The 25,223-nt window shown below is 58.7% G+C and overlaps 10 protein-coding genes across 10 annotated transcripts; 2 read left to right on the forward strand and 8 right to left on the reverse strand.

Annotated features, from left to right (window-relative positions):
- Positions 1-153: 153 nt before the first annotated feature.
- L226DRAFT_396460 (uncharacterized protein) lies at positions 154-590 on the forward strand. The gene has a single exon (XM_067674529.1). It carries the CDS (start codon positions 249-251, stop codon positions 480-482), a length of 234 nt encoding a protein of 77 aa, XP_067536654.1. The 5' UTR covers positions 154-248; the 3' UTR covers positions 483-590.
- A 4,587-nt stretch (positions 591-5,177) lies between these two features.
- Positions 5,178-5,783, reverse strand: L226DRAFT_396450 (uncharacterized protein). Its single transcript, XM_067674528.1, has one exon. It carries the CDS (start codon positions 5,653-5,655, stop codon positions 5,335-5,337), a length of 321 nt encoding a protein of 106 aa, XP_067536655.1. The 5' UTR covers positions 5,656-5,783; the 3' UTR covers positions 5,178-5,334.
- L226DRAFT_534141 (uncharacterized protein) lies at positions 5,619-6,199 on the reverse strand. The gene has a single exon (XM_067680605.1). The coding sequence runs from the start codon at positions 6,095-6,097 to the stop codon at positions 5,843-5,845; it is 255 nt and encodes an 84-aa protein (XP_067536656.1). The 5' UTR covers positions 6,098-6,199; the 3' UTR covers positions 5,619-5,842.
- A 484-nt stretch (positions 6,200-6,683) lies between these two features.
- L226DRAFT_396419 (uncharacterized protein) lies at positions 6,684-7,544 on the forward strand. Its single transcript, XM_067674527.1, has one exon. The coding sequence runs from the start codon at positions 6,875-6,877 to the stop codon at positions 7,478-7,480; it is 606 nt and encodes a 201-aa protein (XP_067536657.1). The 5' UTR covers positions 6,684-6,874; the 3' UTR covers positions 7,481-7,544.
- A 1,088-nt stretch (positions 7,545-8,632) lies between these two features.
- On the reverse strand, positions 8,633-12,542 carry L226DRAFT_534142 (kinase-like protein). Its single transcript, XM_067680606.1, has 8 exons — positions 12,464-12,542; positions 11,253-12,381; positions 10,989-11,084; positions 10,559-10,843; positions 10,274-10,396; positions 9,988-10,064; positions 9,616-9,671; positions 8,633-9,327 (listed from the first exon to the last, which is right to left on the reverse strand). Exons 2-8 carry the CDS (start codon positions 12,129-12,131, stop codon positions 9,095-9,097), a joined length of 1,749 nt encoding a protein of 582 aa, XP_067536658.1. The 5' UTR covers positions 12,132-12,381; positions 12,464-12,542; the 3' UTR covers positions 8,633-9,094.
- A 1,183-nt stretch (positions 12,543-13,725) lies between these two features.
- Positions 13,726-14,464, reverse strand: L226DRAFT_534143 (uncharacterized protein). The gene is made up of 3 exons (XM_067680607.1): positions 14,276-14,464; positions 14,130-14,205; positions 13,726-14,070 (listed from the first exon to the last, which is right to left on the reverse strand). Exons 1-3 carry the CDS (start codon positions 14,428-14,430, stop codon positions 13,795-13,797), a joined length of 507 nt encoding a protein of 168 aa, XP_067536659.1. The 5' UTR covers positions 14,431-14,464; the 3' UTR covers positions 13,726-13,794.
- A 1,479-nt stretch (positions 14,465-15,943) lies between these two features.
- L226DRAFT_612330 (uncharacterized protein) lies at positions 15,944-16,606 on the reverse strand (the record flags this gene model as incomplete). The annotated part of the gene is made up of 2 exons (XM_067686378.1): positions 15,944-16,148; positions 16,352-16,606. The coding sequence occupies 2 exons, from the start codon at positions 16,604-16,606 to the stop codon at positions 15,957-15,959; spliced, it is 447 nt and encodes a 148-aa protein (XP_067536660.1). The 3' UTR covers positions 15,944-15,956.
- Positions 16,607-16,609: 3 nt separating this feature from the next.
- On the reverse strand, positions 16,610-17,798 carry L226DRAFT_534146 (uncharacterized protein). The gene is made up of 3 exons (XM_067680608.1): positions 17,323-17,798; positions 17,176-17,245; positions 16,610-17,112 (listed from the first exon to the last, which is right to left on the reverse strand). Exons 1-3 carry the CDS (start codon positions 17,559-17,561, stop codon positions 16,912-16,914), a joined length of 510 nt encoding a protein of 169 aa, XP_067536661.1. The 5' UTR covers positions 17,562-17,798; the 3' UTR covers positions 16,610-16,911.
- L226DRAFT_396519 (uncharacterized protein) lies at positions 17,725-18,360 on the reverse strand. The gene is made up of 2 exons (XM_067674530.1): positions 17,866-18,360; positions 17,725-17,804 (listed from the first exon to the last, which is right to left on the reverse strand). Exon 1 carries the CDS (start codon positions 18,187-18,189, stop codon positions 17,899-17,901), a length of 291 nt encoding a protein of 96 aa, XP_067536662.1. The 5' UTR covers positions 18,190-18,360; the 3' UTR covers positions 17,725-17,804; positions 17,866-17,898.
- On the reverse strand, positions 18,206-20,056 carry L226DRAFT_605121 (uncharacterized protein; the record flags this gene model as incomplete). Its single annotated transcript, XM_067685707.1, has 1 exon — positions 18,206-20,056. The coding sequence occupies one exon, from the start codon at positions 20,054-20,056 to the stop codon at positions 18,533-18,535; it is 1,524 nt and encodes a 507-aa protein (XP_067536663.1). The 3' UTR covers positions 18,206-18,532.
- Between the last annotated feature and the right edge of the window lie 5,167 nt (positions 20,057-25,223).

The following is a 25,223-nucleotide window of genomic DNA, read 5'->3' on the forward strand; positions in this document are numbered from 1 at the left end:
CCTTAAACGCGTTGTTGCGCACGAGACACTGCGCTCGGGCCGAGCCCCTTCGCCCTGAGAATTGATCATGAGGCGCCAGGCCACGCTAGGAGACCCATCCTTGTCCTTCGAGTCGACGTCTCTCAACTTAGTCTGCACCCCATCGATTCAACATGCCCCCTTACATTTCTCCAGAAATCACGGACGCCATCATCTCAGCTGTAGCTCTCGACGACTACGACACCAGACTGAGGTCACACACACTCGCCATGTGTGCTCTTGTCTGTCGGGCCTGGCTACCAAGGAGCAGGGCCAAGTTGTTCGAGGATATTCACATCAACAATTCGCGCACCTACAACCTGCTCGTCGATAGGGTTGTACATTCGGAGACCATGAGCCTATATCTCGCCCCCGTGAACAGCCTTCACCTCGATCCTCAGCTTACATCAGATCAACGCAGCGAAGCTTTCCTGCGAACTCGACGAAGTTCGTTGAGTTCGTAGGAAAGCTCCCGGAACTGCGTATCTTGTCCTTCCACCGTATAAATCTCACTCACCAGCGACCTTCCATCAAGTGGCCTGTGCTGTTGTCACAGTTCCACACCATCACATCTGTGAGGCTCTGGAGATGGTAATGCTCTTCATTCAACGATGCGCGACGTCTGCTCACTGCTTTGCCACTGCTCTCTACCCTCGACACCTCTGAGCTCACATGGCCCATGGTCTCACAGCTGCACCTGGCGACGACACCCCGTTCCCGCACATATTGGCCAGAGCTCCATGAACTTCACATCCACTGGCGTGAAATGCCGCCGGAATGTGCGGTGTTCTTCAGGTGGATTACAGACGCGCTGGATGAATCGCCCGTCAAAGTGCTAAACTGCGACTTTCCCCACTTGCCTTCCACTGGGGCATTTCGGGAAATGGCCATCCGTCACAGATCCTATCACACGAATGACTGGTATGTATGGTCCAGTGCATCTTGTCAATCGTTTACTATTCATCGCTGATTCTTCTTGTACCTAATGCCCAGACAATCTACGTCTATCGGGGTTCACTGCGCTCGAACGCTTGTCTTGCGACTTTCAATATTATCAGGGCAATTGGGAAGGCGTGGCTTCGGTCCTGCAGGGCGTTTCGTCAAACGCGATACAAACTATCATGTTCGACGTTGTCTTGACCCATATATTTCACTCCAAAAGTGCGCGTTCATCACGATCAGAGACTAATTTCCCTTCTACAGGACGTCAACTGAGAACATTCGACGCCGGGTGCATCCGAGTCGCCGTTCAACGTTCAACTTCTAGGGCGGGCAGGGAATAGCACCCGTTGCTCCCCCCCCCAATACCGTCGCGCCGGAACTCGGCACCACTGCGTCGACCGAGTGTTCATGCACCCAACAGTACTTCCACGCCCCTCCTCCATCGACATTCTGCAATGTATCCGAGTCCCGACCGCTTTTCCCTGGCTTCATTCTGACACCCGACACCTAAACGTCCGCCGCACATTCCGTGCGGTGGGTCACCGAGGCGCACCCGGTCTCAGGCGTCCGTCCGAGTATCTCACGCCATACAAGCGGCTCGCAGGAGTCGCTGCGCCGCGTCCTGCGGGACCGCGCGCGCGAGATGGTCTCGCGCGGACAGCTATCCGTCTTGCGTTCCAAGCTGTGAAAGCGATAAGATGGATATTCTCAATATTAACCACACGAAACACGCACCGAGTACTGTACTGCGTTCTGCCCGCTGATACCACGTTCCGAGCTAGAACCAGTTCGTGTCCTGTACATAGTTTTACGGTGTACCTGGACTAGCGTACGAGCCTCTTCATAGCTCCAAAGATAAGGAATACTCACCGATCCAAAACCCATCCATCCCGACGATGGTACCACCTCCGAGCACGCAATCGAGCAATCTCAAGCTGAAGAGAACACGTATATTACAAGGTAGTAAAACGTACACATTCACACGTCTAGAACGGATGCTCGGAGGAGAGAGAAGAGATGATAGAGGAGAGAGAAGAGAAGGGATGGGGGGATGGGGGAGGGGGAGGGGACTGCTGGGTGCGGTGCGGTGCGGTGCGATGCGATGCGAGCCGACGGTCGAACCAATAAGAGAGGATGCGAGGGAAAAAAAAAACAAGCGCGAGCGAATGCAATGCAATGCAGAATGCGATGGGGACCGGGAGTAACCGAGTGTGTGGTGTGTGGAGAGCCAGTAGTGCAGGATGATGATGGCGAGCGGCGGGAGAGGTATCATCCTCGAGCCTGAGGAGTGACTGGTGAGGCCCGAGGAGGAGTGAGGAGGGAGAGCATAACCAAGGTAGAGTAATGCGTATATGCGTAAAGCGAGGTGTGTATAACCTATCATTCATGAGATGATCGATGAAACGCGACAGCGAAGCGTATAACTCGAGGATAACAGTAACAGTATATATGATGGCGTGTAATATGATATGTCCATGAGAACCTGACAGTCGACGGTCGGAATACCAGTTGGGGGGGGGGGGAGGTAACAATAACGGATGTGCGAGCCCGAGACGGTATCATGCGCGGATTGCGAGCGGGTCGGAAAAAAATATATGGATCGCTGAATCGCAGTGCGTCGGAGAGGAGAGTGTGTGCGAGAGAGGGGTGCGAGGGAGGGGGAGAGAGGGTGCGAGGTAGGGGGGTGCGAGGGAGGGGAGAGAAAGGGATGAGGGGGCGGAGAGGGAGAGAGGGAGGAAGAGAGAGGGCTACTAGAACGAGAACCTGAAGATAGCGTATGTCACAGTAAAAAGAAGAACCAAGAAAAAGAAAAATCGTCAACGAGCGTGCGAGTGTCTGTACAAGTATATCCAAGCGGCGGAAGCCAAAGAACTTCCTTTTCGTCGGAAGAGAGTCGCATCGAGTGGTCGGGGTGCTGCGTGCAAGGCAGGCGAGTCGGCAGGAGAGTCGGTAGAGGCGAAGGCGAAGACGAGAGAGGGGCGGGAGATGAGGGAGGAAGGTAGCGTGTGTGTCGGTGCGCGAGAAAGGCAGAGCAGAGAGAGGTCGGAGACAAAGCCCAACTCACCGGGCCTCACCCCTCAACACGACCCACACCCAGCCCAAACGCCCTCAACTTCCTCAAAATCTCGTCCATCTCCGGCTGTTGGTGCTGGTGCTGGTACTGGCTCCCCGTCCCCGTCCCTGTCTTCACCCCACCACCACTACCGACCCGTTCACCACCACCACCACCACCACCACCAGACCCCGCCCGCGCCCGCGTCCGATCAAGCACCTGCCCAATCGACGGCGACGCGCTCACCCTCTTCCCTGCTCCCGCTCCCACTCCTGAGCCCATTCCCACTCCCGAGCCCGCTGCCGAACCCGAAGTCGAAGTCGAACTCGTCGACATTCTCCGCGCGCCCGCAAACCCAAACCGATCATCCCTCGGGGTCTCCGGGATGGACGACAGCCCCGGAGAACCCGCCGACGACGACGACGAGTGGATCGTCGAGAGCGAGGGCAGGCTCGACAGCGTCGAGCTGTCGCTCCGCGCGTGCGCGTCCCTCGAGCTCTGGGAGTCCGCTCCGGGGCTTGGGGAGCGCGAGAACGACGACAAGGGCGACGACAGTGGAGGGGAGAAAGGCGGGGACATCGACACTGGCCCGTCGGACGAGGCAGATGACACTGACAGCCCGAGGCCCAGCCCAGTGCGCGAGGCTGCCGGCCGCTTCACCGACGACGATACCGAGCTCGTACTTGACAGAGCCGCCGCACCCGCAGAAGATGAAGACGGACTGGGAATGACAGGCGAGCTCGTCCTCCTCGCCGCCTTCTGCTTCGCCATCAACGCTGAGGAAGACGAGGAAGGACCGACCTGCAACTGCGCCCGCGACGCATTCGCAATCATGACTTGGGAACCCCCAGCAGCAGCACTGCCAACCTGCGGGATCCCGGGGCTCGACGGGTTCGGCACCGTGTTCGCCCTCCTCGGGCGCGTCTTCAAGTTCGCGTTCGACGCGGGGACCACGCTCTGCTGCTGCTGCTGCTGCTGTTGGTTGGGACTCGCGCCACCCACAGGCGCAATGAACTCCGAAATCGTCGTCTGCAGCTCCACCAAGCCCTCCTCGACGCTCCCCGCAGGCGAGTCAAACGACATCCGCGTGCCGTCCGACGTGCCCAGCGAGCGCACCGACCCTCCTCCGACGCTGCGCACGCTCGCAGACCTATCCCGCATCGACATCGACACGGACGTCTTCCTAGGCTGCGGGAGGGTGCTGCTGTCCGCGCGTGGGGGCCCCCTAGGATCATGCTTGGAGTCCTTCGCGCCATGCGCAACGAGCCACCTCAACCCCTTCATCTCGCGCTCGTACCGCGCCCCGCTCGCCTCCAGCACCTCGACCTTGCGCATCAGCTCCGCTCTCTCGAGCGCGTGCCGCTCCGTCAGGCTCAGCAGGTACGACGACAGGCGCGTGTACTTCTCATGCTGGCGCCGCAGCGCCTCGCGCAGCTGCTCCGCGGTCGCGTGCGGGTCCCCGAGCACCTGCACCGTCGGGTCTTCGCGCAGGGGCGTGCCGGTGCGGATGATGATCGAGGGCGCCTCCCGGTCCGTCTCGACGTCGCTGATCGTGCGCGAGGGCGACGGGGGGATGCTCGTGCTGGCGAGCGAGTCTGGGGATTTTGCGCCTGCTGCGCGTGTGTGTGCCGTCTCCCTTGCGAGTACGAGAGGCGGGAGCGTCCGGTGGGGGCTGACGGGGGAGGATGAGGGGGATCGCGCGGTGCGGAAGGAGTCTGCGGTGGTGGGTGTTTGTGCGGAACGGGCTGCTGCACTTGCTGGAGGGGATGGGAGGGGCTCCTTTGGCGGCCCTGTGGAAGGAGGGGAGTGCCAGGTACGCTTCAGCGGAGGAGGAATCCGCCGCTGTTGCTGCGGTGTCGGGGAGCGGGAGCCCTGTGGCGAGTGGGGAGTATGGGGAGGAGACGCAGCAATCGTATTGCTGCGCGAGAGAGATACGTTCGAGGTGGGAGTCGCGAGCGACTTCGGATCCGAGGGCATTTTACGGATCTTGGGAGCGGTCGCGGTGATTTCCTTCTTCAGCCGATTTAGCTGAAGAACACTGATGTGCCGCCGCTCTTGACGTGAAGGAGAGAAGCCAACGGTGGCGGGAGGGGTAGGATTGCTGCTGTTGAACGATACTGTCCCTCGCCGCGGGGTGGACGCCGACTCGTTGATCTCGAAATGGTCCTGGCGGAGAAGGCTCTCCTCCTTGTAGGATGTGGCCGTAGCCAGCGGCGGGTCTGATGGGGATATGGGCGGATACTGAGCGACAGAGTGAGTAGACGTCGAAGGACTAGGGATCTCAGCAGAAGTGGGAGTTTCTGGAGTAGCGGTCCTGTCGCTCATGTCACTGGCGGTCGGGGTGGGGAGTGAGCACTCGTTTGGCCGTAGGGGAGAGGGGGGCGCTGGTGAGGGTGCGGAACGGGGGGCAGTGTATGCGTCGGCGGTCTCGTGCATGGTGTTGTGAGGCGGAGAGACGGTGATGATAGGGCGCATAGATGAACGGCTGTCTGTGCTACGTCTGCTAGACTCGAAGGAGCCCTTTTGCTTGCGTATATTGTGGAGGACGCTAGAGGGAGACGCATATTGGCCCTTGGTGGGTGATAGGACACCACTATTACGGGTAGGATCAGAGCGAGGTTTGTAGCCAGGAGCGATGACATCGAGCGGAGGAAGGGGCGGGAGGTCTCTGGAGGGAGTTCGTCCGCTGGGCCTGTGTATATCAATCAAGGATCAGCATGGATGGACGGTGGAGATGGACTCAGATAAAGCATGTTAAACGTAAAAAATACGTCGGCGTCAGACGTAGAAAAACAAGGCACAGATAAACTTTGCACGATCATCACAAGGTTATGGAGAAGGTTGTATCGCTGCACGGGATGGCGGTGAGTCGGTAGTAGAGCCGCACTGCGGTGGTAGATGACAAAGTTTGACAGCGACAACTCTGGCCGGGTGGCAGATGAGCCGGCATGCGAAAGATGGGCATTGAGAGGGGGAGCCCGTTCGGGAAGTCACAATGAGGGCCCCAGAAATGGACGGGTTCACCGAGGGAATAGTGGGACGCATGCATGCGGACAGGGACCAGACGAAGGCGAGAAGGCGCATATGATACATGGGCCGCGGCACGGACAAAGTCTATATGGAGAGGCGCCCATTTGAATTAGAAGCTCACCCTGCTGGTGACGGTTGAGTCCCGCCGTGGACGTGGTCGGTGGGATGGACGTTGTTCCCGCCGCTACTTGTCGCAATTGCGGCTGCGGCTGTGGCAGCTACTGCTGCGCTGGTCTTGGCGGAGGAGGGGGAGAAGCTGGGCTTGCGCTTGCGACCAAGGAAGCCAAACTTGGACTTGTGTTTGGGCGGGGTGACTGGGTCGGGGAGGAGGGGCACGGGGGGCGGGGGGAGGTCAGAGCTGATCTTCGCGTCGTGCCTGCCGCGGAGGAAATCAGAGATGTCGGAAGTCCTGGAGCGGACGCGACCAGAGGGGGAGAGGGCGGGGGGCATGGTCGTGGTCGTGGAGGACGATGAGGGAGGGCAAGAGGACGGTAAAGAGCGTGTCTAGAGAGGGAGGAGTTCCATGCGAGAAGGCAGGGAGTCAAGGAGACGGGGGAGACGGGGAGGAGAGAGGCCGCGGGGAGAAGCGGTGGGCCTCTTAAGGCGCGTTCGGTCGAGGGCGCCAGATTGGATGGGCGGACATTGGGGCGTGACTGGGCGAGCGAGCGAGGGACGCGTCGACGACCGACTCGCTCCGCTGTGAAGGGAAGCACACCGCCGTCCCCTTTTGGCACTTCTTCGACCCCCGCCTTAATTTACGCGCATCGCCCATCGCCAGATCCCAATCGTAGCACCATCACCCCGCCCTCTCCCCGGGGCCCCGCATGCCATATGCGGGCGGCAGACGCTGGCAGAAAAAGTTCCGCGCAGCTGCCCGCCTTGTCCCAGGCGCGGGTGAGACTGGTCTTGTCAGCGCCACCGCCCCCACCGGACCCCGACGCCCGACGCCCGACGCCGGCGCTCCGGCCACCGAGAGCGACGCCCGCCCACTTGCCAACCACAGCCAGTGCTTCCCTTGTTCTCGCGCCTGATGCGCGCGGCCATCTTGCCCTGCCTGTCCCGCTGCTCGGAAATGGACAGAACACCTCGCCTCTCTCGCCTTGTCAAGTCGCATGTGCTTCCTCTCACCGCCGCCCGGACAGCCATCAGCAGCCTGATAGCGTCGCGGAGGGCGCAATCCGGGGTGCAAACCGCCCTGACCAATCGTCGTCTGCGCTCCATGCCCTCTTGTTCCGCGATCTTCTCGACCCCCTCGCGCCGCTCGTCCTTGTTCCCCGGCTCGCGTACGAATCCGATTCAGAAGATACATGTATCGCCTCCCTGCGATTCGCGAAGCTCTCCGAGAGCCCGTGTACCCGCGCTCCATCGGTCAATCGGTGTTGCTCGTCGGTGACCGGTCTCGACCCCAGTCCTGCGTCCGCCGCGTTCTCTGTGTGACTTTTCAGCGGCAGTAGAACGACAATCAACACGCCGTCCTCCGCCAGAACAGGTTTTCACTGCACTGCTCAGTCCTCGGACTAGCATGCAACACTGCGTGTTTCGTATCAACACCCCGAAATGTAAGATACGCACCCTAGCTCTCCGCCCTGCCCGATGGCTAGTACTTACGCCCCGTCCAAGGTACACAAGCTTTAGAGCCAGGTGAGGCCTCCTCATACGTTCTGCCGGGCACGGCCCGACAAGTCCTTGAAGCCTCGGGAGCAAATCCCGGCTCCGGGGACTTGGAAGCATATATTACCCAATTGCAACTTCCCATTGACGCGCCGCGTCGACGCAGCCCCGGGCTTCTAGCACGCCCGCTCGAACAACCACAACCAGCCTCCTTCTGCGCATACGTACGCAGGTGTCCGAGCCTAAGTATACTGGAAACGAGGAGCGAGGGTGCCAGATCTCACAGCCAATAATCAATTTGCCTCCGTCGGTCACACGCGAGGCGAGATCAGGTTCGTGATTGGGGACCTGGACTCTGGAGGCTAGAATCCCAGAGTCCAACTTCAAGGGCGGAATGACGAGGCACGCCGTTCGCTCGCGCGCTGCTCGCAAGCCCAACGAGCAACGAGCAACGAGCAACGTTAACGGCCAAGCAATACCATACCCGCAAAAAATGTCATGAGGCCGTACCCTGCTGCCCAGGGCCCACAGCGGCTCGTCTTCAAAGCTCCAACGTCGAGCCAAGTGCACATGTATGAGTACTTGAGTACTCAGTACTCCAATACTCCAGTACATGCATACACTCAAATTGCGTCGCGGAGCAGATCGAGTTCGATCGCTGGCACGCGAGATCAGCTTGAACTTGGAAGGCGGCTCGCGCGACGCGTCCTACGCGCGATCTGCATGCAGATCATGCCCGTCCGCCGTCCGCCGTCCGGTCGAGTCGTCCGACCCAAACTGTCGAGATGCGCATGAGTGATACCGTGACGTATATGCATGTACGAGTACACTGATATCCCTCGTCGGACGGCGGTGGCAGATCGCGCGGAATGGAGGGAGAGCCTTGTAAGTTTAAATAGTCGGGGTCCTATCTCAGGCTGGTTCTGAACAGTGTGATGATTGATGCACAACTCGAGCTCGAGAGCCGAGGCTCGGTCTCGCGGTAATAAGGGCCTGCCCAACAGCGATTGATACAGTGCTGCTGGTGCAGGATCCAGATTGCGGGTATTGTACTGTGTACTCAGTACTCGAGTACAATACGCAGGTGCCAGGTACTGCTGATGCCAGCCGCCAGCGACTCCCGAGAGACTGTTAATCCTAGATAAATATTGCGCTTGGACGCCGGACGTGCGCCCGACGGACTATAGTACTTGCCAGTAGTAGATGCACATGCCAATAGATAGATAAATACCCAATCAGCACCCGAACACGAACAGAGGGCAGAAGCCAAGGGAGCCCCGAGCACTTCCCGCTGGCATCCCCAGATCCGCACCGTCCAACCCGCGGACCGGACCACGATATCTCACCCCCACACCCGAGCTGCGGGGCGACCTCCCCCTCCCCCTCCCCTGCCGCTACCCCTCCGCCCTCCCTCGTGGTCAGATCCACTCAAACACACCGTCACCGCGACGCGCCCCAGATCCCGCGCCGGTTCACCCACCCAAACCCACTAAAGTCGCCCACGCCCGACGGCAGCGGCAGCGGCGACACCGCCATCCCCTCCCCCTCGTACTTGTGCTGCTGCTTGAGCGACGCCGGGCGCGCCTTGGGCGGGTGCACGCTCGCGTGACACAGCGGCGCGCCCTTCAGTCTGTCTTCGACTTGCAGCAGCGAAGCGGAAGCGGGCCGGCCGACTGCTCCCGGGAGCCGTGCGAGGTTCGGGGTGGGGTACGGGGGTCGCAAGACAATAGAGTGGTAGAGCAGCGCAGAGTCCCCCGAACCCAGATGCGCGGCGAGGTGGCCATCGGATGCCCATCGTGGGTCGTGATTCGTGGTTTGGGTTTGGAAGGAAGGAAGGAGGGAAGGAGCGATGATTATAATATATCAAGGTTGATCATTAGTCAGCGAGCTGGCGTTCGGTAGCCGCGTGGCCGCGGCGAAGCTAAAACTGAAGAAGAAAAGGAAAAAAAAAGGAAACTCACCGGAAAGGAGGTCTGCTGCGGGCGGTTCGCGGAGGAGCGTGTCAAAGACGTTGACACTGTGGAATTTTGAATTTATGAGCGAAGGCGGGCCGGGCGGTATAAGGAGGAGGAGAAGGAGAAGGAGAAGGAGGAGGAGAAGGAGAAGGAGAAGCGGGAGGTAAATGAGAGAAGGGCGGGAAGGGCGAGTAGAACGAGAAGAAGCGGGATCCGTCAGCTGGTGTTTCTCTCACGAAGGACGAGGAAGAACAAGAGAGAGGGTAAAAGACAAAGGAGACGGGGAGAAGGGAACCCCGGCCGGATGAAGGGCGGGGTAAGCAGACTCGGGGGCTGGAGCGTTGTAACGTGTACCGTATATTGGACATGGGTACTCACCGGTTCGCGCCAAAAAAGTAGGCGTGGTGCCGCAGGTGGCGCAGTTGGTAGCGCGCGCCCGGGAGCACATCGACAAGCTAAGCACGGCCGAGCGATATCCAGTCCCAGTCCGACGGGTCGAGTGTGCCACGGTGCGCCGCACGGAAGCGAGCAAAGATGGCCAGAATGAGAGAAGAGAAAGAGAAGAGGGTCAGCGGACGGGCAGTGGGCAGACAGAGCGGAGAAGATGCACGATGCCCGAGCACAGGACATGTTGAGATGTGGAGATGTAGAATAGAGTACGCACCCCAGCAATAACGCTCTCCTCCTCGTCCGTGAGGTCGCCCATCGATTGGAAGTACGACATGCCCTCCACCTTCCGGTTCCATTCAGCGTACGTTTTTCGCGCTCCGTGGTTCCTAAACAGGAGCTGCACGCACGCCAAGCCCGCCATCGTCAGCGTCTCATCCTCTATCACACACGCATAACAAACCGCAAGAGAGATAAAAAGAAGCAGCCCTCAAACCTCATCCACGGCCGTGGGACGATATCGAAAGGCGAAATAGACGAAGGACGGAGCGCACAAACTCACCGTATTCGTCAACAAATCAAACATGACGCACCCCAGCGCCCACCAGTCGACCATCTTCCCGTACCACTTGCCCTGCCCGGTCTCGTACGCGACGTACGGCACGCTGCCCACCACCGCCTTGTCGAACACCTCGACGTCCCCGAGCGGCAGCCCGCCGTTCGCATACAGCGCCGCGTTGAAGTCCGCGATGCGCACGTTGCCCCCCGGGCCGTCGAGGAGCACGTTCTCGGGCTTGATGTCGCGGTGGATGATCCCCATCCGGTGGAGCGCGTCTATCCCGAGAGCCTGCCACCGTGCCACGTTGTGTGTGAGTATGTTGTACATATGTATGGTGGTCGGGTAACGGGCGGGTAGCGGACATGACACGAGGCGGGGACGGGGTGACGTGAGCGCGCCGGTACATAATGAAGGTGGGAATCGGCGGACGTACCAGCTGCGCGACCCAGCGTCGGACGAGAGCCCGATCAAGGCGTCCGTTCTCCCCAAGAGGCGCAAGCGCGTCGAGCAGGTCGCATTGCATCAGGGGCTGTGGGCGGGACGCACGCATGCCGCGAAGGGCGGGAAGGGTGCGGGAAGCCAGAGATCGTCGTGTGTGCACATATGATGTGTATGCAGGGACAAGGACAAGTGAATGAATGTGGGCGCGACGGTCAGCGAGAGCAGGCCTCGAGGCGTCGAGAGCAGGAACACTCACCATCACGAAGAGGACGCTCTGGTCGTCCTGGAGGATGCCGTGAGCCTCCATGAGGTGCGCGCGGTCGCGCGCAGCGCTTGCGGCGATGGCCTTGTAGCATTGCGCCTCGACGAGCAGGCCCCGCTTCAGCCTCTCGTCCCTGTCGAGGACTTCCTTCTTGACCGTCCGCGCGCACACGACGCGTCCCGTCGCGGCGTCGTGTGCGATGTAAGACGCGCCGAACGCGCCGCTCTGGAGAGTCTTGAGCAGCTTGATGGGCCCGACGCGGGATGCCTGGAAAGTCGGTGTCGCATTCTCCCTACCTCCGAATGTACGCTCATACGGAGAGAACGGCGAGTGCGGGTAGTTGTAGGCGAAGCCCTCTGGTGCAGGTCGCAGAGGCAGCGGGTCCGGTCTACGGCGCTGCCACTCGTGCTCAGGCCGGGTAATCGTGACGTACTCCGGGCCTCTTGCCGCGGTCTTCACCTGAGGCGGAGGCGGGGGCGGGGACGAAGGCTCCGCACTGCTGGAGTGCGTTGACGACGGCAGCTGGAAGCGCACCGTACGCGTCGGGCCGCTTTCGTGGTACGCGGCACCGCCCGCCTCCGGCTGGATGGAGGAGAAAGGGAGCCGAGACGGCTTCGCGATCGACGGCAGCGCGCCCTTGGCATCGCCAGTTGCCTTCCCCGCGCGTGCCCCGGAGCCGGAGCTGCTGGGATGCTGGGCCCGCGGAGCAGACTGGGGAAGCATTGGCAAACGGACGGGAGGAGGGCGGGCTCGGCCGACGACGCGAAGAGGCGCGAGTGGTTTGGGGAATGTGGCAGCGAAGGTCTTCTTGGTTTTGGGTGCGGAGGTGGAGGTGGAAGCGGGAGTGGTAGCTTGGGAGAACCAAGACGGCATCTTGTACAAGACACCGAGGACAATGGGTGGTAGAGCTGCGTTGGGGGGTGCAAGGAAAAGCGAAAGGTCTCAGAGAGCTCTTGGAGCTGCATTGCGGATGGCCCGAGCTTTATGAATGCCATGGCCACAGTCAAAGCGAGGGTGGCCGACCAAAGCTGCTGTCCAGTTCTGGAGGCAAATGCGCGGCGTCGGGACCAAAGCGTTCGAGCGCAGACGGAAGGTCCGAGCGTATGCTTGATGGGCCACATTCCTAATCGGGAGGTGACCCGGATGAGACATGGCCCAGTCAGGTCAAAGCACAAAGAAGTAAGTCTCCATAGACTTGGACTTGCCCGTAGAACTGTCCTTTGTCCAGGGAAATATGCGGCACTGAGAGAAGGAGGGACGCCGTCGAACCGATGGCAGTTACGCTAGCTGGGTGGCCCGGAGAAATTAACGTCGATCTTCGTGGCACCTCGTCTCGTCTCGGCCTACCAAGAAACATAGTACGAGCTGAGGAGACATAGCCCTAAAGTCGTCATCAATAGGAACGCTTTCCGATTTGGAGTACAATGGGCCTCGTGGTATACGGTCGTAGCGTGTATGTGCCTCGAGGCCAGTTGCTACGGCAGTACTGGTACTGCCCCATGATCTCTCTGGAACATACCGTGGCTATGCGTAGAGCTGTGTCATAAGAATTGCAAGTAGTAACTCGCGCATAAGTGCATACCTTGATGGTTTAGAGAACGTCAAGAGTCCTCGACAGCTCGCTCCAGGAGCCGTCAGCAAGATCGCCAGAATCGAGAGGATATTCAGCGTCTCAGAGAACACCAGATGTAGACTTTTGCATCATTGACCTTTTCGAGTCTTCGTTCCATCAGGCATCAGCTTCAAGGAGGGTGCTGCCAGTCTGAGAGGTCGACAAGGTGGGCAATGCGAAGATATGTCGAATATCCCCTGCTTCGGGAAATGCCTTGGAAATGATTAGTCTAATAAATGATAACTTCTCTGGCTAAGGAAAATACGCTGAAAGCCTGGCTTTCACGCCTTTCTCGGTCAGCAGAAGGCATAGGGAGCCTTCATCAGTAACATGAAAGCTATCGTTTCTCACTTGGAAGAGGAGCAGGAAGCTAGTTCATCTCCCAGAGTTTCTTCTCGAGTTTTGAGTGCCGGAAACGATGCGTTCGGGCGCTTACACGTCGCGACGCGTCCATGACGCACGTAACTCCAGAGTGACTCTGCAAGAACTTCAAAGCTTCACGTCTGACAGTAAACACCACCTTGCTTTGCCTTGTCTCTTCTCCGATTGTCAGACCACTGGTCTGCTCAGGACGAATGACAGACCACCTGATGGCAGAGCTTCTATGAGCTCTGTATCCTGGCGGTCCCTCTAGCATTGCGTTCGCGACGAGAACCGCGATGGAGCCTACTTCAAATTGCAGTAACCCTGTGTGGCAGGATGGAAACCTGGAATGCAGAAGGTTTAGTTAAGGAGACAAGAAGCGTCGGCATACTGATGGTGAGTAACATCTTTCATGTCGCCCGCGAGCTGGACTGCTGCCCGCACCCCGCTCGTGAGCTCGTGGTAAGCTTTCGAAGGGCTGCTCAGGCTTACCGCCAAAGATATTCGATTGCCACTGAGGCTTCTCGTACTACTGTACAAGACACGAATGATGCACACAATTCAAACGGTACCCGCAGACCTAGCAGGAGAGACTCGCGTAGCGGTCGCCTTCATCATATCGACGATCTTGTCGGGTACGGAGGAACGGACGGTCGTGACCTCCACCTCCCTTCGGAGCTGCTCGATGACCACGAACGAAAGGAGGATAGCGTCCGCGACCCCAGTAGCCTCCGGCCGGATATCGATGCTCATACCGGGTCGTGCGGAGGGGCGTATGGAGACGCCGCGCGAATGGTGCGTGTCAGCCACACTGTTCTTCGTCCGGGCGTTGACGAGCTACGTGTCCATCCGTGAGTCTACAGGACCGTTCAAATCAAACGCGGATTTGTGCTCACCGAGAAGACGCCTTTGTACTTCTTGTGTCTCTCCCACACATACTCCTCTCCGTCAGGTCCAACGAACGTCTGCGCCCTGTCAAGGCGGCCCATCGTCAGCAGCTGCGCTTCATTAGTCCTCACAAGGACCCGATCGAGCGACCTACCTCGCCCATCCTCCCGGGTGTGGAAGCCAGTCCGCCAGAAGACGCATCTCATCATGGTACGTGATCCGGTCCTCCGTTCTCTCGCTCCCATTCGGAGTGCGCTCCCAGACCGCCACCACGTCGTCAGTCTGTCCATCGCGAATGGTGGTCCGCATCCTGACGTTCTGGACTCCCGAGATGGCCTTGGTCGAGATCTCGTACAGGACGCGATCGGTGTTAGCGCCCTCGACTACGGTCGAGTTGAGCGGGTTATCATTGAGGAACTGCAGGTGCATCGGGAAGTTCTGCATCGTGAAGCACGAATGGTTTTGTGAGTGCGTTTGTGGTATCAATTGTTCTCTGTGGAGTGCCCGTGTTGACAATAATTGCCCTTCTTTCTTATAGTTCGCAGCGGGTGGAGCTACGATGATATCCAGGTATCGTGGTGGATACCAGAGCGGAGTGCCCCACTGCTAGTGTGTAGCTGCCTGTCTCTCATGCACTCAGCAGTTCAGCTTGATCAGCTAGCTTTACTAGCAAGCTATGAGTCATCTAGCTCTTCGCGATCAACACGAGCAGCAAGGAGCGCGTACGAGTCCTCGAGTACACTCATACGCCGTAGAAGACCACGTCCCATCGATGCTCCATCTATCGAGCATCAAAAAGCCTTGTGGTCGTCGAAGCCTCGCAGCAACACATACTGTAGGTTGTAGATGAAGTCACATTCTCATATTGAAGACCCTATGGACACGGCTCCTGCGCCTACCCAGAATGCACCCCAGTTCTTCGCCTCCCCACGTTCTCGCCGGACCACCTCAAAGATCATGAAGGATAACACCACGACGTCTACCGCCGAAGCTGCCTCGGGCTGCAGCGTGATCTTTATCCTGGACTCTCTCTCGGAGCCCGAGCCGGTGTGTACATGCCCTGCACTCGCAACTGCTCGTCCGGACTCCAACTGTCTCAGCTTTCATAGGGTCAGATTGCGCTCACTGCATTGTATGTAGGACGGCCCACCTCCAATTTTGTGCTGCTACCAATGCTGAACCCCTTTTGCTTCCAGCTATACTTCGTGCCATTCGCTGGCACGACCAGCCGTGTCCTGTGAGAATACGTCAGCACTCCATGCCGCCGCTCCGGACAATGCTTCAGAAAGCCATACCTTGAGAACGGACTTTCCTTCGCCAGCCATTCGGAGAGCGTGTGCACATCTCCGAGGTACGTGATACGGTCCTGGTAGCGGTTGTGTGCACTCCACTCCCACAGCGCGACGACCTTTCCACTAGGTCTCCGGACGGTCGTCGTGCTGTAGACGTCTCTTGATTCGGGCATGCGCTCGGTGGAGACATCATAGATGTGGTTGTCATCTTCCGCTTGGATGACTTTTGAGTTGACAGGGTTATTGGAGAGGAAGATGACGTCCATCTCGAGTTTCTGAGCCTAGTCGTAGAGAGTTTCTCTTTCTGCACACATGGCCGGTCGAGTCGATTCATATAGGTTGGACATCCGAACCACCGGAGCGCCTCGATGGAGAGTCTTGTCGGTGTGGCGCGAGATGACAGAAGCGGATAGGTCTCGGACCGAGATGGGGTATCCAAAGCTAAAACATATGACGCACTCATGGAGTGGACAAACTGCATGAAACGACTGGTTCAGATTATGGAGGCTAACACATCCCACTATGCTCATAGAAGCCTGACGCCTATCCTCCACCGGCATCGCTCGATTGCTTGCGGCGCTCCCTCTCGCAAATGATGAAAGACAGCAAGATCTGGTCGAGGAACGGCGTGAGCTCGGGACGAATGCTCATCCCACCTCGACGCTTGGGCTCGAAGACTCCCAAGGTCGGATAGTGTGTCTCTACGACCGGATCCTTCGAATCGATCGGGACAAGCTGGCGAAAGTGCGGGAGTCAGCGCACAAATAATGGCCCAACACAATCGCGACTTGCCTTGAAGGTGCTATTGAATCGCGCTTTCCAGACGTATGCTCGTCCATTTGGTGCAGTCAGTATCCGGTCCCTGTACAAATGCGTCGCGCGTCGCATTATTCGTACTCGTACCTGCTCTGAAGGTGTCGCACTCACGATGACCATACGCCGCTTTTCTCTGGGAGCCAGTCCGACAACCGCCTTGTATGCCCATGCAGGGTGACTCTGTCGTGGCCGAGGCGGGCTTCGTACTCTGCGACGACTTGCCCGGCGGGGTTCCGGATGGTCGTGGTTCTGGGGCCGAGTTTGAATCTGGGAGTCTCCACCTCAAAGAGGACTTGTCCCGTCGCGTCATCGACGACGGCCGAGTGTAGTGGATCACGGGAGGTGAAGCTGACATTGCTGTTGGGCTCACTAGCCATCGTGCCCTGAGAAGTCTCTTATATTATGACCATCTGTCCTGGACTCCACAAGTCAGTTGGGGCCCATCGCAGTCTACTCGTTCATCTTGTAGAGTTCTGGAGCCGGAGACTGGACATGCATGGAGCTATCAATGGATACAGTTATGCGCTTCCACCGGAAGCCACCTCATGGTGATATACGTAACTTTACATCGCGCCGAGTGCGGCGCAGCGCATGCCCCCGATCATCAAACACGACTGCTGCGTATAGTATAGGGAAGAATGTGGAACCAGCATTCCGAATGCCAACGAGGAAAGAGGTCAATTCATGTAGTGGCAATACCAGTCGCCCGATCCTGACACTCCCTCTCGCAGACGATGAAGGACAACAAAATGGCGTCCAGGAAGGGCATGAGGTCCAGATCCACACACATCCCTCCGTAACGCTTAACCTTGAACAGCCTCAGCTGTGCGTTGTGCGTCTCTACAACCGGTTCCGCATCCTTCGGTGCGTCGATCGGAAATAGCTATGAACGTGCAGGACTCTTCAGCACGCGACTGGTACACGCTGAGAGAGAGCCGAGACTTGCCTTGAAGGAACCTGTCCACTTTTGCTTCCAGATGTATACTTTGCCGTTTGGCAGAGTCAAGATCCGTTCACTACGCATGTGCAACCACCACCGTCAGCACAACCTCCATGGTGGCGCATTCAAGTCAGTCAGAGCAGTTGCACTCACGTAGCCATTGGGTTCTTTTTCGGAAGCCACTCCGACAGTGCGGTTGTGTACCCGTTCAGCGTGATTTTGGCTTTGGGGAACTTGGGTTCGTACTCTCCGATCACCTCTCCGGCCGCATTCTTGATGGTCGTAGGGGGATGCCCGCACTTGGGAGTGGACACTTCGAAGAGGAGGCACTCCTTCGTCTCGTCAATGACGGAAGTGTTGAGCACATCGAAAGAAGTGAAGCCGACGTTCATGGCGTTCGAGCTGCTGAGAGGTCCAAGTAGGTGGTGGTATTGACGGCTCATCGATAGCAGCTACGACTCTTAAGCAATTGTCTCGTACACCGCAATGAATATCCAGGGCTTTCAGCATGCATTCTCCGATCGCGGCATTAGGTTGGGTGACGTCTGCGGAGGTGAAACGAGCGCAATGCTGTGACGGGGCTGTGAACCTGTGAACCTGTCGATAGACGCTGCGCTCCGAGCTCCGAGAGGTTACTCGCATGTAAGTAAGGACGTAAGACACTGGGCAGTTTCTAAGTGTAGGTATGCATCGCACCTCGATCATCATGCCCTCTTAATCACCACGCTCCTAGGTCCCGTCGTGCATAAGCAGCTTGACCCGGACTGACGCACGCACTGGTACGAATGTCCGCGAACACCAACCGTTGTGCCACATTCCGACCTGCCAACGGATATGGGCTCTGATCGCGCGCGACTGCCAGTGATCGTGCCAAGCTCGAGTGAGAGTCAGGAGGTCCGCAGCGAGGCAGACAAGTGCAGATACGACACAACGATACAAAAAAGGGCAAAGCCATGTGCCTATCATGAGTGAACGTTTGAACAATGATGGGTCCAGATGCAGTAAGTAAATATGCGACATGCAGCGTGAGGGGGGATATGCGTGCGGTATACGTGATGCGAGGACCGGGGGAGAGAAGGGTGGAAAGGTGTATAAAGGAATGTGGTAGTGTGGGGATGCAGGAGCGACACTATGTGCGGGTACAGATACGGGTGGGGTCAGCTGTAAAGTAGGTATATTAAGACAGAACGGAATGCCTGTAAGTCGGCAATAAATATGCGTTAAATCATCGTGAAATGTCTGATATGCACACGCGCGCGGTCACCCGCGCATCGAGAAGCAAGACTCCAAGCGAAAGCAATGAGCCCATGTACAAACAGACGACCTCCACCTCCGCCAGCATCCACAATGCCAGTATGGAGACCTATGAGTACACCTTGAACGACTTCTGATGGTTCGGAGTGACGATGTCCGAGTTGCGTCGTGTGGGCGCCGGGGAAGCAGGGCTTTTCTGGCTGCCAGGAATGGCGGACATGGACTGCCGCCGCGACGGACCCTGGTTGCTCTTGAGCTCGTCCAACGAGATGCCCAGCATCTCGCACAAGTCCTTCTGCGCCTGGACCATAGCGCGAAGGTCTGACGAAGGCGACTCTGCAAGACGATATATCAGTCTCCAGTGCGGAAAACATGCGTGGTTAGACATACCCATGGAGCTCCGCGTGGCAAGACCAAGATCGAACAGATCGCGACGGGTTGGGATAGGCGGCACAGGAGGAATCTCCTCGCCGCCACCCGGGCCCGACCACACCCCAGGCGACGCCGCACCGCTATACCGATGGTTGCTGCTAGTTGACGACCGGTGGCTGCGCCTGTACATCGACCGCAAGCCCGCCTTGGATGCACGCTGGCTGTTCTTGCGTGCGACCATGACACGGCTTGACCTCCGGCTGAGGTTGCCGTCCTTGTTATCTTTGCTCCCGCTACTGAGCGGGGCAGGCTCCGTCATGATGCGGTCCGTGAAGTCGTCGAACTCCTGTGCGACCTCCTGCGCCTCGCGCCACGCCTCGTCGCGCTCGGCCTCGAGCGTCGCTACCTGCTCGCGCAGCCGCTGCACCTCCCCGACTTGCTTGAGGAAGCTCGAGTTGAGCTTCCGGAGCGCCATAGCGAGTGCACTCCGCTGGTGCACGTCGCGCAGGTGGTTCAGCTGCGCAAGCTGGTCCGTTGCCGTGTACAGATCCTCCGCGGCCTGGTCCAGGCTCTCCGTCACGTCTCCGAGCTCCTCGAGCATGCGGCTGACCACTACTCCCGAGTCAGCGAGGTCCCCGCCTTCCGCGATACGGCTGGCATTCGCGAGCAGCGTGTTCCGCTTACGCACACCGAGCTTGTACTTCGTCTTCAGCTCCGCCAGATGCGCCTCCATGCGGTCAATCTCCTCTGGGAGGCCCCGGTCGAGTGTCTCGAGGGGAAGGATCCGAATAGCCGACGCGTCTGCAGACTGCCGGATAGCACTCGAGACGATATGCTGCAGCTGCTGTGACGTGAGCGTCCATTGAGCCGCCTCCATCGTCAGTCCACGGAACTCGACACGGGTTGGCTGGAACCTCGGTGCGGCGTGCGACATCATCGACATGATGCGTTGGTTGCCCGTACTCGGACCTGCATGGTTGTTAAGCGATGTCACCGAGCCCGCGCGCAACCGTGCTGCGTCTCTCGAGTAACTCGGTTTTCGTGGTCCGGCTGGGACGTTAGCTGGGCGGGTCCTCGTGTGGCGCTTGTTCGGCGTCGAGTCGGGGGTTCCGTACGTTGCTCGTAGAGGGGTATTGGGTGGCGGGGGTAGCTCAGGTGTCGCAACGCGCGCGGGAGGTGCAGGCTGCAGGATCGGGACGGGGGGCGCACCTGCAATAGGAAGCTGAGGCACAGGAGGCGTCGCACTCCTCAACTCCTCCATGTAAGGCGGCGGAGGGTTCTCCACGCTGATTGAGGACGCGTGTGCATCAAGCCGCGAGCGACCAGGTGCTGGCGAAGATGGCGTGGACGAGTTCGGTGGAGATGGGAACGGAGAGAGGGAGCGCTTCTGCGGGACTGAGCTCTGCGATGACGATCCTGCCTGAAGATGGGAGCTTGACTGGAAGCTCGACCGACGAGATCGCTCAGAGTCTGCAGTTCCTGGTCGGAGATGGGTTTGTGCCTGAGGGAGAGGCGACGGCGGCGGTGGCGGGTCGAAGATAGCTGGGTGGTAAGATGGCGGGGGTGAGCCTAACGGTTCGTCAGGGTTCGTCACTGAACGCATGCGGCGGTGTGAAGAGGCCTCGGCAGCCTTAGCCTGAGCCGCGGCAGACGGAGCAGAGTTTGAGTTCGTAGGGGAGGTTTGGGTTTGACTATGGGGAGGCAGGGTCTGAGCTTGAGCTTGATTGTGATGCTGATTCTGTCCCTGCCCCTGAGCGAGGCTTCCGTTCCGCGAGTGAGAGTTCGTCGACAGCGAGTCGGAACGATCGCGCAAACGTTGCGGTACAGGTGCCTGCGGGGGTGGCGGCGCCTGCTGCATAGCGAATGTACTGAACATCGTGCCGCTCGTCGGGGGCTCCGGGAGAGTAGAGTACGTTGAGACGGCTCTCGAAGCCACACTCTGTTCCTCGATAGCTGTGAGCCGCTTGATGGCGTTAGGCACGGGCGACTCCATCGATGCGCGCGGACTGTCGGGCTGGGATCCAGCGCTCTCGCCAGTCAAGGGCGGTGTTGGCGGGACCACTCTCGACGAGCGCGGGTTGCTCGGCTTAGAGTACACACTACCCGACATGCGTGAGGCGGGTGCGCGCTGGGCCATCCGCATGATGTCCAATACTCCAGGAGCGCGTGACGTACCACCCCGAGACGAAGTCCGATCTAGGGAAGTGCGTGATGTGCTCCCAGGCGGAGACGTGAAGCTCGCTGACCATAACGGTGAAAACGCGTTTGGAGTCTCGGGGAACGTCTGGCGGTCCGTCAACGTAGTCGATGCCATCGACTCCCCACTCGAACTGTGCGCGGGCGTTGGGACTGCGCCGGTGTCTTCAGAACGGCGTCCGAGTGGAAGTGGCGGTGGAGGCCCTGTTGCGCGCTGGCTTGCAATCTGTAGCGGGAAGTTGTCGAGCAGATCGGGTGACTCCACCGGGGTTTCAGAGTTGGGGAACGAGCCAAATCGCGCCGACGTAGGTGTCGGGTTCGGGATGTTCGATATCATCGAGGGCTGGGGAGAAGTGGGGACGAGGACAGAGGTCGGACGCTCACCGATAGGGAGCAGGACGGCAGGCCGTGAAGGCTGCATGCCGCTGCGGGGTACTCCAGTCTCCGAGATGGTACGCGCGACGGCGAGCCGTCCATTGGCGACGGCAAACGCACCGGAGGAGCGCATCGTACCAGGCATCGCACCGTTGGGCGCGAGTTTGCGCGACCCGTCCTTCGTTTTGTTGGAGCCAGCGGGGTCCGTCGCGGCGCGAGAGTGGCTCGATCCCTCACCAGTGCCCAACGATGAGGAGCTCGCATTGCCCTCCATGTTCACGCTCCGCTGCGGTGCAAGAGAGTTCGCGAGCGAGCGCGTCGATGCGGATGCATTTGAACCGTTGGACCCACCCTGACCCAAAATCACGGGAGTATTCGGCAAGGACGGCGCGGGTGACGATGCCTCTGAGATGGGGGAGATGGGCGGCATGCTCATTCCCTGTTCGCGCCGCAGTCTTCCTGTGCTCTTAGGACGCTTGAGTTGGGGAGGTGGAATGAGCTGGTCACTATCGCCAGTATCGAGGGCCGCAGTGAGAGAGTTGCGTCTCCCCAGAGCCGTGGAATCCATGCTTGCACGAGAAGGGATGCGTGGGACGGGAGGGACGGAGGATGAGCGGGCGCTTCCAGGGGATCCAACGCTCGCTCGTCGGTCGCGAAGGTACATGCTATTGTGCAGCGGATGCTCTCCCCGCGGAAGCGTAGCAGAGTCTTGGCGTGTCGATACACCTGACTTGTACTTGGATTGCCGTGACTCGCTTGAGAGGATGAACGAGTTCATGTACAAAGCGTTCGCAAGGCTTGTCCCCGAGATAGCCGAATTCATGTCATCAGTGACAGCTGAGGAGGGACTGGGTGGCCGGCTGCCTTTCGTCGGTAATGGAGGGGGTATCTCTGCGGAGTCGATGTCGGTCCCGTCCTCGGGCGAGGAGCGCGATACTTTGATCTTCGTGCTTGTCACATTGTTAGGTATCCTGATCGGGGAGGGGGTCGGTTTCCTGGTGGACTGGAGGGCGCTCTACGCAGTGTTGGTGGGATGCACAACAGGATATGTGTATGGTACTCACAAATTCGTCCTCAAAGCTACCGCGAGCGTGATGAACAGACGTGTCGACGTATAAGCGATTAGGCTAGTGAAGACGATGTCAGTAACGTGGCAGAACAAGATCATGGCCCAATTCAAGTGCATGTCAACTAATCCCATGGACTCGTTCTCCTCGCACCCAAGCAACCCTCATTGTGTAGAAGTGCCCGCGGCATCAAGCTTAGCGCAGGGATGCTCTTCGCTGTCGCTACAATCATGACATCCAACTCATTGAGCGCAGAGCCTAGAGTCTTCCACAACTCCCTGAGTGCCCACTGAGCTTCGAGACCTCCCCAGCTACGGTGTGAGCCTCGGGGTGTAATGTAGGGGATATACGGATTCTGACGGTACAAGCATTGAAACGTACCTCTAGTTCCTCCTTGATGGTCTCTTCTGGGGTTGATCGGGGCTTCGTATTCGAAGACGACGCGGCACCGGGAAGATCACGACCGCCATTCGGCAACGACACGTTACGCTTGGGTGGTGTCCGGTTCTCCGGCGCGGGCATGATGCTTGGCGGCAGCCATTCTGTGAAAGATTCACCTGCATCAAGTATGAGTTGTGTTGTAAGGAGGGAGCAAAGAACAGAAGATCCCGAGACAAAACTTGGATGGCAGCTTGCATACCGACGCGACGCGCTCGCCCCGACTCCGGTCCGCCGTCAGAGCCGACTCCCCGCTTGCGCGTCAATTGGCCGGGACCCATCCTCGATCGAGTCTACCACTTCATGGACGACCGCAAGCAAGCAACTCACCGGTGTCAAAGTCAAGCTGAATCTGCGGAGAGGTGACAGATTGCTCTATGCTCGTTGAAGGACCGCGTTCCTCGGGAACCGTCGCGCCAAACGGACCCTTCTCATTGATCTCGACAATCTCCGGGGACGCGAAGGACGCTGGTGAGGGTGGCGACTGGGGACGCGCTCGGATGCTGGCCGCGATGGTGGAGAACTTGCGACTCTGTTTGTGGGTCTTGCTGCGCTTGGAATTGAAGACAGAAAGCATCGGGAATGAGAATGGATCAAGACGGGGAAGGCATAGAACAGGGTACAGCGAAGAAGGAGAAAGGCGGCGCGGCTGCCGTCAGCGACGGGGACGACGTCGGCAGGAAAGGGAAGGGATGAGAGAAGGAGGGGGAGAGCTGGTATATTCAAGGGTCATGGCCATCAGCGACTGCTTGACGCCGTTCTCTTGCGACCATCATCGCAGGCGCTCCCGCCCTGCTGCCCCTGCCTTTTCCGGAGGCTGTACGGCATCCCGCCCAGCTTCTCACGATTGACCACATCCATCCGCCTGCGGACCGACATAGGCGCGAGACGTTCTGCGAAAATGTCTTTGACCACTCTCCCCAGAACGTCTGACGAGCGCGAGATGGCACCGAAGATGCCAGCACACCTGCTTGTGTTGGATAACAGCGCCATCATATCTCAAGATTCAAGTCCTCATACTAGGTGTCCAGGTCCCGAACAACTGAGCCACTGTCTCTGTATACGTACTGCCACCCATGTGCTCTACTTGCGCTTACCCTGCGAACGTTGCTACGCTCTCCCCATGCCGGTAGCCTCTCGACAGTTCCCGCCATCTCCGAAGGTGCACGACCCGTCGCGCCCACCCGTCGCTCCGAACTCTATCCTGATGCGCTGTCTGGAGCGGCGGGCAGTGTCCGGCATCTATGTGCCGACCAGCCCGAGGGTGATGTTCAGTATTGCCCTCTGCGAGCCGTGACGACGTAGCATCAAAACGCCCTCTCCTCGATCCTCATTGGCCCCTTTGCATTTTACCACGGAGATCTGCAACTAGGCTCAAATTGGACCGACCCGAGGCCTCGCGGAACAGATGACGCGACTGTAGTTGTGCCTTTCCATCTATGTCCGAAGGTATCCGATCAGTCTCCGACTCTCCGGCGGCTCTCTCGCCATCATGCTTGGATTCGCACCGTTCATCTGGATTCTGCTGTCCTGCTCAACTATGTACCTTGGTAAAGCTCCTCTCTTAGCCCAGGGCAGCCCGTTCACCACGTGCATCGCCGACCGCCACAAAACTACCCGACGAAACCGACATTGATCTCATCAAAGTTTAGCTGTCCCCGAGCACTGGCCCCGTCATACGTGGTACGTGCATATGCTGATGCGGTCGGGCAATCGTCTTCCATTATTCTTGCTCTCAGCATATGCCCATATACCTTGCGCTGTTGTTCCAGAACCACCAATGCCTTCGAAGCTACGACGCCGTCACCGCACAAACCACCCATCACCATCTTGGGCGGCTGCACAGCCACAAGAATTATACTCCTGCTGGGCCTGAGGCTCTTACGAAGTTACCTCGCTCCTGCGCCTCCGGCGTGAGTTTCAAGCAGTGTTGACCTGCGTCTCTCCCAGGCTAGTCAGAGAATGTTAAGACGGAACAAACTCTTACTGGTGAATGCGCAGCACCCTCTTCCCGCGTACGGTCTCAATCAACGCCGCCCAAACCACGCGCTTTCCCTCGACCGCGCTTCTCCTGCTTCCTGGCCTCTAGACAGTTTGCCAATATGCTTCTTCCCGTGAAAACCGCACCACATTGGGAAGAATCGCTAGACTTCCTGTCCTCCCTTGCCGCTTATGTGGTCGACGATCCTCTGCTGTCCGGTTCATCCGGAACGCATCCTCCTAGGGAAGACCTTCGCCAATAGGTTCAAGACGCACAGGATCTCAGGATGCTAGTCTATGACGACGTTAGGGATCTATCCCCCTTTCTCTTACGTCCGGAGGCACCTCACTCGTTCTCGAAGGCGTGTCAAA

This window comes from Lentinus tigrinus (genome assembly GCF_003813185.1).
Source record: "Lentinus tigrinus ALCF2SS1-7 unplaced genomic scaffold L226scaffold_9, whole genome shotgun sequence".
Lineage (NCBI taxonomy): Eukaryota > Fungi > Basidiomycota > Agaricomycetes > Polyporales > Polyporaceae > Lentinus > Lentinus tigrinus.

Excerpts from the sequence above, each read along its gene's own strand:
- L226DRAFT_396419 (XM_067674527.1), top strand. The coding sequence starts at position 6,875 with ATGCGGGCGGCAGACGCTGGCAGAAAAAGTTCCGCGCAGCTGCCCGCC.
- L226DRAFT_534141 (XM_067680605.1), bottom strand. The coding sequence starts at position 6,097 with ATGCGCCTTCTCGCCTTCGTCTGGTCCCTGTCCGCATGCATGCGTCCC.
- L226DRAFT_534142 (XM_067680606.1), bottom strand. The coding sequence starts at position 12,131 with ATGCCGTCTTGGTTCTCCCAAGCTACCACTCCCGCTTCCACCTCCACC. Across the intron at positions 10,397-10,558 it reads TTGATTTGTTGACGAATACG|CTCCTGTTTAGGAACCACGG; the intron begins GTGAGTTTGTGC and ends GCGTGCGTGCAG. Across the intron at positions 9,328-9,615 it reads CGCAGCAGACCTCCTTTCCG|TCGGCCGGCCCGCTTCCGCT; the intron begins GTGAGTTTCCTT and ends TCCCGGGAGCAG.
- L226DRAFT_396460 (XM_067674529.1), top strand. The coding sequence starts at position 249 with ATGTGTGCTCTTGTCTGTCGGGCCTGGCTACCAAGGAGCAGGGCCAAG.
- L226DRAFT_396519 (XM_067674530.1), bottom strand. The coding sequence starts at position 18,189 with ATGTCGCATATTTACTTACTGCATCTGGACCCATCATTGTTCAAACGT.
- L226DRAFT_534146 (XM_067680608.1), bottom strand. The coding sequence starts at position 17,561 with ATGAACGTCGGCTTCACTTCTTTCGATGTGCTCAACACTTCCGTCATT. Across the intron at positions 17,246-17,322 it reads AAAAAGAACCCAATGGCTAC|TGAACGGATCTTGACTCTGC; the intron begins GTGAGTGCAACT and ends GCACATGCGTAG. Across the intron at positions 17,113-17,175 it reads AGTGGACAGGTTCCTTCAAG|CTATTTCCGATCGACGCACC; the intron begins GCAAGTCTCGGC and ends GCACGTTCATAG.
- L226DRAFT_534143 (XM_067680607.1), bottom strand. The coding sequence starts at position 14,430 with ATGCGGACCACCATTCGCGATGGACAGACTGACGACGTGGTGGCGGTC. Across the intron at positions 14,206-14,275 it reads CACCCGGGAGGATGGGCGAG|GGCGCAGACGTTCGTTGGAC; the intron begins GTAGGTCGCTCG and ends CCGCCTTGACAG. Across the intron at positions 14,071-14,129 it reads AGTACAAAGGCGTCTTCTCG|CTCGTCAACGCCCGGACGAA; the intron begins GTGAGCACAAAT and ends ATGGACACGTAG.
- L226DRAFT_396450 (XM_067674528.1), bottom strand. The coding sequence starts at position 5,655 with ATGTCATCGCTCCTGGCTACAAACCTCGCTCTGATCCTACCCGTAATA.